This window comes from Portunus trituberculatus, chromosome 1 (genome assembly GCF_017591435.1).
Source record: "Portunus trituberculatus isolate SZX2019 chromosome 1, ASM1759143v1, whole genome shotgun sequence".
Classification (NCBI taxonomy): domain Eukaryota; kingdom Metazoa; phylum Arthropoda; class Malacostraca; order Decapoda; family Portunidae; genus Portunus; species Portunus trituberculatus.
Genome location: NC_059255.1, coordinates 6,322,748 through 6,335,247, shown reverse-complemented (window position 1 = coordinate 6,335,247; position 12,500 = coordinate 6,322,748). Strand labels below are relative to the sequence as shown.

The window sequence follows — 12,500 nt, the reverse complement described above, 5'->3', positions numbered from 1 at the left end:
TTTCTTCTTTTCTCCATAATTCTCTTCTTTTTTCTCTTCTTCCCTCCTTTCTTTTCTCTTTTTTAATTATCTTCCTCTTTCCTTTCTTTTCTCTCTTAATTCTCTTCTCCCTTTTCTTCTTCCTTCCTTTCTTTCTTTTCTCTCTTATTTTCTTTTCTCTTCTTCCTTTCTTTTATCTTTTCAATCCTCCTCTCCCTCTTTTTCTCTTTCTTTTCTCTGCAATTCTCTTCTCTCTTTTGTCTCATCTTTCTATCTTCCTCTCTCTTCTCTTTTCAATCCTCCTCTCTTCTTTCTCCCTTTCTCTCTTAAATCATCCTTCCTTCCTCTTTTCCAATCATCACATTCCTTCAGTTCTTCCCACAGTGACACTTTCAAAACACCAACACAAAACACATTATTTTAAACCACTAACATTCTTTTTTTTCTGTTTTGGTGTAGTGTGCAATGACTCCAGATGTCTTGTGTGCAATAGCGATAGAGAAGCTGGATTGGTTAAGGTGTTTAGTGGTGTTATTCAGACAGACAGACAGAGAGAAGGTGTATTATTGATTTATTGTTGTTATTATTTTCATTTTGTTGGTGATATAATTCTTTTGACAATTTGCAGACAGAGAGAGAGAGGTCGTTGATATTGTTTTTGGTTCCCTATATGTAAAAGTTTGAATTTTTTGAAGGTTTAAGTGAAAATCTGTTCTAAAGAGAGAAATATTAGGAGTTTATTGATGAAAGTTTGGAGTTTTGAGAGTTTGTGAAAATTTTCGTTCTTGAAAGAGAAATGTTAGTAATATATTAACAGAAATTTGAATTGTTGAAGGTTTTGTAGTGAAAATTGATCTAAAGAGATATTTTGAGGTGAAGTGTTGATGAAAGTTTGAATTAAATTGAATGTTATAATGAAAATTGTTCCAAAGAAATACGTACTTTGAGATACAGTATTGACAGAAATTTTAATTATATTGAATGTTGTAATGAAAATTGTTCTCAAGAGACATTATGAGATACAGTATTGATAGAAACTTGAATTGAATTGAATATTTTATAGTGAAAATTGTTCCAGAGAGACATTATGAGATACAGTATTGATAGAAATTTGAATTGAATTGAATATTTTATAGTGAAAATTGTTCCAGAGAGATATTTTGAGGAAATGTGTTGAGGAAGTTTGTATTGAATTGAATGTTATAATGCAAATTGTTCCAAAGACACATTTTGAGAGACAGTATTGATAGAAATTTGAATTGAATTGAATGTTTTATAGTGATTGAGTTTTAGAAAATTATTAATATATAGACGAAAAAAAAAACGTACAATTTTAATACAGTGTCAAATAATTGGTGTTTTAGCAAAATTACTAAATAAGGAAAGTGAAAGAAGTGCAATATTAATACAAATTTATTAGTAGATGGACAGTAAAAGGTGCAATATAGATACTTGTTTGAAATAATTGGAGTGTTAGCAGAATTATTGATAGACAAAGAAAAAAAGTACAATTTCAATACAGTGTCTCAAAGAATTAGAGTTTCTGGAAAATTATTAACAGATAGATAGGTAAAAAAAAAAAAAAAAGCGCAATATAGATACATGTTTGAAATAATTGGAGTTTTAGCAAAAATATTAGATCAAGAAAATGAAAGAAGTGCAATAGTAATACAATGTTTTAAATCATTAGAATTTTTAACAAAAGTGTTGAGAGATGGATAAAAAAAAAAAAAAGAGTGCAATATTATACTCGTTTGAAATTATTACTTTTAGCAAAATTCTTAATGTGCAATATAAATAGTACAAAATTGAAATATTGGAAATTTTATCAAAGTTCTGAATAGGCGGCCACACATCCCTAAAAAAAAAAAAAAAAAGTGAAATATTAATACAATGTTTGAAATGAGAGTTTTATCAAAATTCTCCATACAGACAAATATATGTTTGTAAAAATTAGAGTTTTGGCGATACTATTAATAGACCGATAAAAAACAAACAAAAGATGCAATATAGATCCTTGTTTGAAATAATGAGAGTTTTAGCAAAATTCTTAATGTGCAATATACAAAGTACAAAATTGATATATTGGCAGTTTTAGCAAAGTTTTGAATAGTGAGACTCCAAAAAAGAGAATATTAATACAGTGTTTGAAATAATGAGAGTTTTAACCAAAAATTCTTGACATAGACAGGTATGTTTGAAAGAATTAGGGTTTTAGCAAAATTATTAATAGAAAAAAAAAGGTGCAATATAGATACTTGTTTGAAATTATGAGAGTTTTAGCAAAATTCTTAAATGTGCAATATAGATTATACAAAATTGATATAGTGGAAATTTTATCAAAGTTCTGAATAGCGAGACACCGAAAAAGAGAAACGGTGCAATATTAATACAATGTTTGAAATAATGAGAGTATTAACCAAAAGTTCTTGACATGACAGGAATGTTTGAATTAGGGTTTTAGCAAAATTATTAATAGATGGATGAACAAAAAAAAAAGGTGCAATATAGAGACATGTTTGAAATTATGAGTTTTAGCAAAATTCTTAAATGTGCAATATGAAAAGTACAAAATTTAGATGTTGGCAGTTTTATCAAAGTTCTGAACAGCTAGACACCAAATAAGAGAAACAGTGCAATATTAATACAATGTTTGAAATAATGACACTTTTAGCAAAACTCTTGATACAGACAGGTTTATTTGTAGGAATTAGAGTTTTGGCGAGACTTAATCGATGGATAACAAAAAAAAAAAAAAAGATGCAATATAGATACTTGTTTGAAATAATGAGAGTTTTACCAAATTTCTTAAATGTGCAATATAAATTATACAAAATTGATATAGTGGAAATTTTTATCAAAGTTCTGAACAGCAAGACACCGAATAAGAGAAACAGTGCAATATTAATACAATGTTTGAAATAATGACACTTTTAACTAAAATTTCTTAATACAGACAGATGAGAAATAGAGAAACCCAAAATTATACAAATAGGTGAAAATAGAGACCAAAACGAATAAAAACATTACAATTTTAATACAGTGTTTGAAATAAGGAGAGTTTTAACCAAGATTCTTCACACAAACCGGTGATAAATAGACCGAAATTCTTAATATGAACTGATGAGAAAGAGACGAAAAAAAAAATGAATAAATAAAAACAGTGCAAAATCAATACAATGTTTGAACTAATGAGAGTCTTTACCAAAATTCTTCATACAAACATGAGAAATAGAAATAGAAAGAAAAAATGATACAAACAGGTCAGAGAGAGAGAGAGAAATAGAATAAAAAAAAAAAACTGCAATATTAATACAGTGTTCAAAATAATGAGAGTCTTTACCAAAATTCTTCATACAAATAGATGAGATGTAAAAATAGAAAGAAATCATACAAACAGGTCAGAGAGAGAGAGAGAGTGAAGAATTGAAAAAAGAAAAAAAAAACAGTGCAATATTAATACAATGTTTTAACTAATGAGTCTTTACAAAAAAATCTTCATACAAACAGATGAGAAATAGAAATAGAAAAAAAATGATACAAACAGGTCAGAGAGAGAAGTTAGTAATTATTAGCGTAATTCTGATCATATGTTTGCATTTAAAAGAGGTTATTGTTTGTCTATTTCAGTTATTAATGATGTGTGGACGATATTGACGGGAAAAAAAAAACATTATTGAAGTTAGTATTATTAGTGCGGTGGTGACGAAATATTTACATTCAAAGGAAGTTATTATTGGTTTATTTGAGTTATTAATGATGTGTGGACGACATTGACGGGAAAAATATACCCCAAGCAGCGTTATTGAAGTTAGTAATATTAGTGCAGTGCTGGACAAAATATTTACATTTAAAAGAGGATATTATTGGTTTATTTAAGTTATTAATGATATTTGGACGATATTAACCTGAAAATAATGTCAAATGGATCTTTAATTTTTTTTTTTATTTATTTATTTATTTATTGTGACACTATTTGTATTGAAAGAGGTTACAATTTATTTACTTGGGCTATTAATGATGTTTGGACGACACTGACCTGAAACACTATTGGAGGGAAGCTTAATTAATGTTTGGCAGCATCAGGCGACCAATACTGACACGGATTGCGTTCAAAGAGGTTGTAATTCTTTGTTGTTGTTGTTAATGATATTTGGGTGATATTGACCGAGAAACTGTATTAAAAGGAACCTTATTTGATTTTTTTTAGTAATATTAGTGCAATACTGTCACTATATTTACATTAGAGGAGGTTGTCATTAATTTTGTTTATGTATTTTTTTATTTATTTTAGTTATTAATGATTCTATGCAAGATTATATTGGTTGGCATCTTTTTTGCTTCTGTAATGTCTCAAACTGACTCGTGTTTCGCTAACCATTGACTGCAGATTCGCTGTTTCCAGATTAAATGTTTGTTCTCCATTTTCTTTACTCTCTAATAACGAAAACAAGGAAAATTTTGTGCAATATTTACCTTCAACTTGTTATTCAGTCATCTCTAAGGTATTTCTAAAAGGAGTTGTGTTTTTTGTTAAGTATTGGTGACAGATTTGATATTTCCAGATTATATTCTTGTTTTTGCATCTTTCCACGCTAATAATGAGAGCAAGAAGTAAATTTTGTACAATATTTATCTTCAATTATTCAGATCTTTAATATGAATCTAGAAGGAGTTGTGTTTTGTTAAGTATTGGTGACAGATTTGATATTTCCAGATTATATTCTTGTTTTTGCATCTTTCCACGCTAATAATGAGAGCAAGAAGTAAAATTTGTACAGTATTTATCTTCAATATACTGTTCAAATGTTTCTTTAATATAATTCTAGAAAGAGTTAAGTATTGGTGACAGATTTGCTATTTCCAGATTGTCTACTTGTTTTTTTTGCATCTTTCCTCGCTAATCACCAAAACAGGAGGTAGATTTTGTGTTATTCAGAGCTTTCTTAAATACAAACGTTGAAGGAGTTGTGTTTTGTTAAGTATTGGTGACAGATTTGCTATTTCCAGATTGTATTCTTGTTTTTGCACCTTTCCACGCTAATAATGAAGGCAAGAAGTAAAATTTGTACAGTATTTATCTTCCAATTATTCAGATCTTAAATACAAACGTTGAAGGAGTTATGTTTTGTTAAGTATTGGTGACAGATTTGCTATTTCCAGATTGTATACTAAATAAATTGTGTTTTGCTTTAATACAATAATTCTAGAAGTTAGGTTTTTGTTAAGTATTGGTGACATTCTTCCATTTTCTTTGTATTTCCTTTCTGTAATGCAGGAGTTATGTTGCGCCAAGTACTGAAGACAGATTTGGTTGTCATTTGTGTTGTGTTGTGTTGCGTGGGCAGTAAGCCAAAGGAGGCACGCCGCGGTGCAACACATAACCACTGAGCAGTATTGTTTACAAGTGTTTTTATCTCAGTTTCCCATGAAATACTTCCTTGCCTCTCCGTTTTCTATGATTAAAAGTGTGTGTGTGTGTGAGAGAGAGAGAGAGCGTATGTATGATGATTTTATACAACCCTTGTGTGTGTGTGCGTGTTTGTGTGTGTTTTCATTTATATTTTACTCATTATAACCTTATATGTGTGCGTATGTATGTATATATGTATGTGTGTGTGTGTGAATATGCATGCTTTAGAGAGAGAGAGCGAGAGAGAGAGAATCCTTATATTTATTCCAAAGAGAGAGAAAGTTCTCAAGGTGTTCATTAATAGCCTAGTTTGGTTAAGTTCTTGTCTACAGTTCAGTATTGCAACGTCTACCCCCGGATCACGTCAGCCTGTACACACAAACCGTTACTCATTTATATTTTACGATAATCTTGTAATAAAACCAATAAAACGCCGGCAGTGGTGTGTGTGCGTGTGTTTGTTCTCTGTTCTCCCTTTGCGCGTGTGTGTTTGGCCAGGTTGGGTTGGGTGAGGTTAGGTGACTGGCTGGAGGTTCTAGTTAAGGTATTGTTTCTCTCTCTCTCTCTCTCTCTCTCTCTCTCTCTCTCTCTCTCTCTCTCTCTTAAAAACCACATCAATCTTTATATTTCTTTATTTTATCAACTAACTTACTCATCTATATATTAACAAGATTACATATAGTTACATCATAACAAACAATTACATAGAACGGGAATCGAGACAGACAGACAGACAGACATAGAGAGCATTGAACTAAACAGAAAGAACACAAAAGTACCTGTAAATTAATGCCACAAGTGAAAGGAATTTAATTAGTGGGACAGGTATGGGTGAGGTGGGCGGGTGGGCGGGGGTGGGATGAGAGGGGTAATAAATATCAGGATGGGGGTGATTATGAATGGGGGGAATGGGAGGGTGATAACAACTAAGGAAGTGAGGAGAATGTGAGGTGCGTTAGTGTTATGCCCTGACGCTATGCCCGTGGAGGGGGTGGGTGTGCCTTGCTGGGGGGGAATGGCGCATGGAGGCTGTGGAGGGTGTGCGGAAGCTGTGGTGTGGTGGTGGTGGTGGTGGTACAGTACAGTGGTGTGGTGTGGTGGTGGTGGTACAGTCAGGGTGTTTATTGGACGAGTGGTGCGGTGGTGTGTGTAGGAGGTGGTGGCGGGGATGGGGTGTGGAGGGCCAGTGGTGGTGTGTGCTGCAGTGTGGAGGGTCAGGGTTGGTGTGTGTGGGTGGTGGTGGTGGTGGTGTGTGTTCAGGAGGAGGAGCTGACGGAGACAGAGGCGGAGACCTTTGCCTCGCTGACGTCGAGTGAGGTCTTTGTGGCAGACTGAGGGATGGACACAGAGAGGGAGGCGTCGGAGTAGGCGGCGTATCCCACGGAGGGCTCCCAGTCGTCCACGCTCTGGGAGGACTTGGCTGCGTCCGCTGAGGGGTCCTGCGGCGAGGGCTTGATGGTGGTGCTGCCCAGCCCGTCACCGCTGCTGCTGCTGCTGCTGCTGCTGGTGCCGCCCACTGTCTCCTTGTTGCCGAACGTGGTGGACACCGGCGTGGGGCGGGACGACACGGACACTGGGGACGTGGCCAGGGACGTGGCCGTGGCCGTGGTATGGGTGTCTGTCTTGGGCGCCGCCACCTTCACCTGGGCCAGGGCGCTGCCTGACGTGTAGATCTCCTTGCCGCCACCACCGCTGCTCCTGTGACCGCCACCACCGCTGCTCCTGTGACCACCACCACCGCCACCACCGCTGCTCCTGTGACCACCACCGCTGCTGTAGCCACCACCACCACCACCGCTGCTGTAACCACCATCACCACCACCACCGCCACCGCTGCTCTTCACGATGATGTCTTCACTTTTGGGGGCGCCGTAGGCCTCCCTGGGAGTGCTATCAGCCTTGGGGGCGCCGTAGCCTGTGGCGGGGGCCTTGGGGACTCCGTAGCCTGTGGCGGGGGCCTTGGGTGCGCCGTAGCTGGGCGAGGGAGCTTTGCTGGGCGCCTTGCTGCCTGGCTTCTGGTACACGTGCACGGGCGGCCGCACCCCCTGGTAGATGATGATGGGCGGCTTGTGGAAGGCTTTGGGCGCGGGCAGGTACACGGGCTCTGGCTTGGTGGCCTTGGGTGGCGTGTAGGTGGGGCGGGGACCCTTGGGCGGTAGGCTGAAGGACGGCCGCGGGCCCTTCAAGGATAGTGGTGCCTTGGGCCGCCCGAACCCTGACTGGGCCTTGGGCGGCGGACCGTAGCTGGGGGACGGGGCCTTCGGGGGTGGACCATAGCTAGGAGATGGGGCTTTGGGCGGCGGGCCATAGCTGGGTGACGGGGCCTTGTGGGCTTTGGGAGGGCCATATGTAGGTGAAGGGGCCTTGGGTGGTGGACCATAGCTTGGTGACGGGGCCTTGGGTGGTGGACCATAGCTTGGTGACGGGGCCTTGGGTGGTGGACCATAGCTTGGTGACGGGGCCTTGGGTGGTGGACCATAGCTTGGTGATGGGGCCTTAGGTGGTGGACCATAGCTTGGTGATGGGGCCTTGGGTGGCGGGCCATAGCTTGGTGATGGGGCCTTGGGTGGCGGGCCATAGCTTGGTGATGGGGCCTTGGGTGGCGGGCCATAGCTTGGTGACGGGGCCTTGGGTGGCGGTCTGTAAGAAGGCTTCGGGGCTTTGGGAGGCGGGCCATAGGAAGGTGATGGGGCCTTCGGAGGCGGGCCATAGCTCGGTGATGGAGCCTTCGGGGGTGGACCATAGCTGGGTGATGGGGCCTTGGGTGGTGGTCTGTAGCTGGGTCTTGGTGGGGGGGCCTTGGGTGGTGGACCATAGGAGGGTGATGGGGCCTTTGGGGGTGGACCATAGCTGGGTGATGGGGCTTTAGGAGGCGGGCCATAAGAGGGTGAAGGGGCTTTTGGGGGTGGACCATAGGTGGGTCTGGGTGATGGGGCTTTAGGAGGTGGGCCATAAGAGGGTGAAGGGGCCTTGGGAGGTGGACCATAGCTGGGTCTGGGTGATGGGGCTTTAGGAGGCGGTCCATAGCTTGGTGACGGGGCCTTGGGCGGTGGACCATAGGAGGGTCTGGGTGCCTTGAAAGTCGGTCGCGGTGCCTTGGCCTTGGGAGGAGGGCCATAGGAGGGCTTGGGGGCTGCTGGGGCTACGTGGAGGCCCTTGGTTGGGGGGGCTGGGGCTGGCTTGGTCACCTGGTACACGGGGGTTGCTGGTACACGTGGATGGGGGGTGGCCGTAGATAATGTGTGGGGCTGGGGTGGCCTTAACTGGGGCTGCCTTGGGGGCCATAAGTGGGGGCTGGAGGGCTTTGGGTGGGGTGCATATGCCTTTGGAGCCTTGGGGGCGGGGCATAAGCTTTCGGGGCTTTTGGGGGCGGGGCATAAGCTTTCGGGGCTTTCTGGGGCGTGGCTTTGGGTGGGGCTGCATATGAGGGGCTGGGGGCCTTAGGTGGGGGGCTGTAGACTGCTTTGGGGGCTTTCTGCGGGGCTGGGGGGTGGTAGCTAGGCTTGGGTTTGGGCGGGAGGCCATATGAGGGCTTCGGGGCCGCTGAATCTGCGTATTGGGGCTGCGGGGCTGACACCAACACGGGGCTGGGAGGCGGCGGGGCGCTGATGAAAATAGGACCCGTGTTAGCTGGGGACCCGTACTGGGGGCTGGGAGGTTTTTGGGGCTTAGGTGGACCATAAGTGGGTGAAGGGGCCTTGGATGGACCATAGGAAGGTGATGGGGCCTTGGGAGATGGGGCTTTTGGTAATGGCGCCTTGGCTATTGAAGAGGGCTTAGGCGGGCCATATGTGGGAGGGGGGGCCTTGGGCGGTGGACCATAGCTGGGGGACGGGGCCTTTGGAGGTGGACCATAGCTGGGGGACGGGGCCTTTGGGGGTGGACCATAGCTGGGGGACGGGGCTTTTGGGGGTGGACCATAGCTAGGTGACGGCGCCTTTGGGGTGGACCATAGCTAGGTGATGGGGCCTTCGGAGGTGGACCATAGCTGGGACGTGGTGCCTTCGGAGGTGGACCATAGCTGGGACGTGGTGCCTTCGGGGGCGGTCTGTAGCTGGGACGTGGCGCCTTAGGGGGTGGACCATAAGACCCCTTCGGTGGACCCTTGGGAGGTGGACCGTAGCTGGGAGAGGGGGCCTTGGGTGGGGGTCTGTAGGATGGGGTCGGTGCCTTGGGTGGACCATAGCTAGGGGAGGGGGCCTTGGGTGGTGGACCGTAGGAGGGCTTGACGGGGGCTTTGATGGCCGGGGCGGGGGTGTGGACCACGTGGATGGGCGGGGAGGAGTCTGACTGATAAATAAGGACCGGTAACTCGTGGTGGGGCAGCGGTACATATTTCACAGGCTGGGATTTGCCGCTACTCTTCCCTCCGTAGCCGCCAGCCTGGAATATAGACGCGCTTTACTACACACACACACACACACACACACACACACACACACACACACACTTAACACTTAGAACCTTAAAAAACACCCTTAAAACACCAAGTAAACCCTTTTAAAACTCTAAAACACCACGACGATCTGATTTAAAACACCCGCCATTTCAATCCTCAAAGCAAACCACCCAAACAAGACCACGGAGCTTCAACACAAACACCCACACACACACACACACACACACACACACACACACACACACTATATCTCAAATCCAGAAGCCATTTTAGAGTAGACAGACTACAGAGTTGGTTGGAGGGAAGAAGATTAATGGCCACAGTCTTCACTATTTTAACCCCTTCAGTACTGGGACACATTTTTACCTTGATATTTGTGTACCATTAGACCATTTTATTGACATTAGGAAGGGTCTATGGAGGGCAGAAGATTAATGGCCACAGTCTTCACTATTTTAACCCCTTCAGTACTGGGACACATGTTTACCTTGAGATTTGTGTACCATTAGACCATTTTATTGACATTAGGAAGGGTCTATGGAGGGCACAAGATTAATGGCCACAGTCTTCACTATTTTAACCCCTTCAGTACTGGGACACATTTTTACCTTGAGATTTGTGTACCATTAGACCAAGAAACTGACGAGCTGATCCCTGTACCATGAACCCACACACACACACACACACACACACACACAACCTTAGGCAGTGGAGGCCGAGGGAAGTGAATTATCGGTGGTTTTTCATCGGAGTACACAATGGGACCTGCGTACTCGATAGCGGGTTTGTAGGACTTCTGCGCAGGGCTGGACGAGTAGGAGGGCGCTGGGTAATGGAGGTCCCTGCACACCACCACCCAGCAGCACAGTGAAGGTGAGTAAGTATGATTTAATCCCCTTCAATACTGGGACACGTTTTTACCTTGAGATTTGTGTACCATTAGACCATTTTATTGACATTAGGAAGGGTCTATGGAGGGCAGAAGATTAATGGCCACAGTCTTCACTATTTTAACCCCTTCAGTACTGGGACACATTTTTACCTTGAGATTTGTGTACCATTAGACCATTTTATTGACATTAGGAAGGGTCTATGGAGGGCAGAAGATTAATGGCCACAGTCTTCACTATTTTAACCCCTTCAGTACTGGGACACATTTTTACCTTGAGATTTGTGTACCATTAGACCATTTTATTGACATTAGGAAGGGTCTATGGAGGGCACAAGATTAATGGCCACAGTCTTCACTATTTTAACCCCTTCAGTACTGGGACACATTTTACCTTGAGATTTGTGTACCATTAGACCATTTTATTGACATTAGGAAGGGTCTATGGAGGGCACAAGATTAATGGCCACAGTCTTCACTATTTTAACCCCTTCAGTACTGGGACACATTTTTACCTTGAGATTTGTGTACCATTAGACCATTTTATTGACATTAGGAAGGGTCTATGGAGGGCACAAGATTAATGGCCACAGTCTTCACTATTTTAACCCCTTCAGTACTGGGACACATTTTTACCTTGAGATTTGTGTACCATTAGACCATTTTATTGACATTAGGAAGGGTCTATGGAGGGCACAAGATTAATGGCCACAGTCTTCACTATTTTAACCCCTTCAGTACTGGGACACATTTTTACCTTGAGATTTGTGTACCATTAGACCATTTTATTGACATTAGGAAGGGTCTATGGAGGGCACAAGATTAATGGCCACAGTCTTCACTATTTTAACCCCTTCAGTACTGGGACACATTTTTACCTTGAGATTTGTGTACCATTAGACCATTTTATTGACATTAGGAAGGGTCTATGGAGGGCACAAGATTAATGGCCACAGTCTTCACTATTTTAACCCCTTCAGTACTGGGACACATTTTTACCTTGAGATTTGTGTACCATTAGACCATTTTATTGACATTAGGAAGGGTCTATGGAGGGCACAAGATTAATGGCCACAGTCTTCACTATTTTAACCCCTTCAGTACTGGGACACATTTTTACCTTGAGATTTGTGTACCATTAGACCATTTTATTGACATTAGGAAGGGTCTATGGAGGGCACAAGATTAATGGCCACAGTCTTCACTATTTTAACCCCTTCAGTACTGGGACACATTTTTACCTTGAGATTTGTGTACCATTAGACCATTTTATTGACATTAGGAAGGGTCTATGGAGGGCAGAAGATTAATGGCCACAGTCTTCACTATTTTAACCCCTTCAGTACTGGGACACATTTTACCTTGAGATTTGTGTACCATTAGACCATTTTATTGACATTAGGAAGGGTCTATGGAGGGCACAAGATTAATGGCCACAGTCTTCACTATTTTAACCCCTTCAGTACTGGGACACATTTTTACCTTGAGATTTGTGTACCATTAGACCATTTTATTGACATTAGGAAGGGTCTATGGAGGGCACAAGATTAATGGCCACAGTCTTCACCATTTTAACCCCCACATGAGTTTCTGAAGCTGTAGAAAGTCACCAAATAGTCACCACAATGAATAGGGAAACACGTCACGCTACTGAAGGGGTTAAGTATTTTTTGGAGTGTTTGATGTTTCTAGAGAGGGTTCCATGAGTGTGAAAAGGGTTTACAATGAAAAGAAGTATTAGAAGAGAGTTTGAAACCTTTAGATGGTGTTAGACGATTGAAATAAAGGTTTAGAATGGGCAAGGAATGTTTTGGAGTGTT

General features: G+C 42.3%; 2 protein-coding genes across 2 annotated transcripts in view; one reads left to right on the top strand and one right to left on the bottom strand.

Annotated features, from left to right (window-relative positions):
* LOC123498024 (serine/threonine-protein kinase H1-like) overlaps positions 1-5,841 on the top strand; it is a 20,861-nt gene extending 15,020 nt beyond the window's left edge. Inside the window, 1 exon segment of the mRNA XM_045245132.1 lies at positions 1-5,841. This exon segment is cut by the window's left edge and continues 2,227 nt beyond it. The gene's annotated coding sequence lies outside the window, so the exon portion shown is untranslated.
* A 168-nt stretch (positions 5,842-6,009) lies between these two features.
* The window catches only part of LOC123502416 (extensin-like), a 10,024-nt gene continuing 3,533 nt past the window's right edge, over positions 6,010-12,500 (bottom strand). Inside the window, exons 2-5 of the mRNA XM_045251603.1 lie at positions 10,492-10,633; positions 9,362-9,682; positions 8,865-9,329; positions 6,010-8,823 (exon numbers count right to left, since the gene is read on the bottom strand). Coding sequence (XP_045107538.1) covers positions 6,649-8,823; positions 8,865-9,329; positions 9,362-9,682; positions 10,492-10,633 — 3,103 coding nt within the window. The 3' untranslated portion in view covers positions 6,010-6,648. The remainder of the gene's footprint in view (positions 8,824-8,864; positions 9,330-9,361; positions 9,683-10,491; positions 10,634-12,500) is intronic.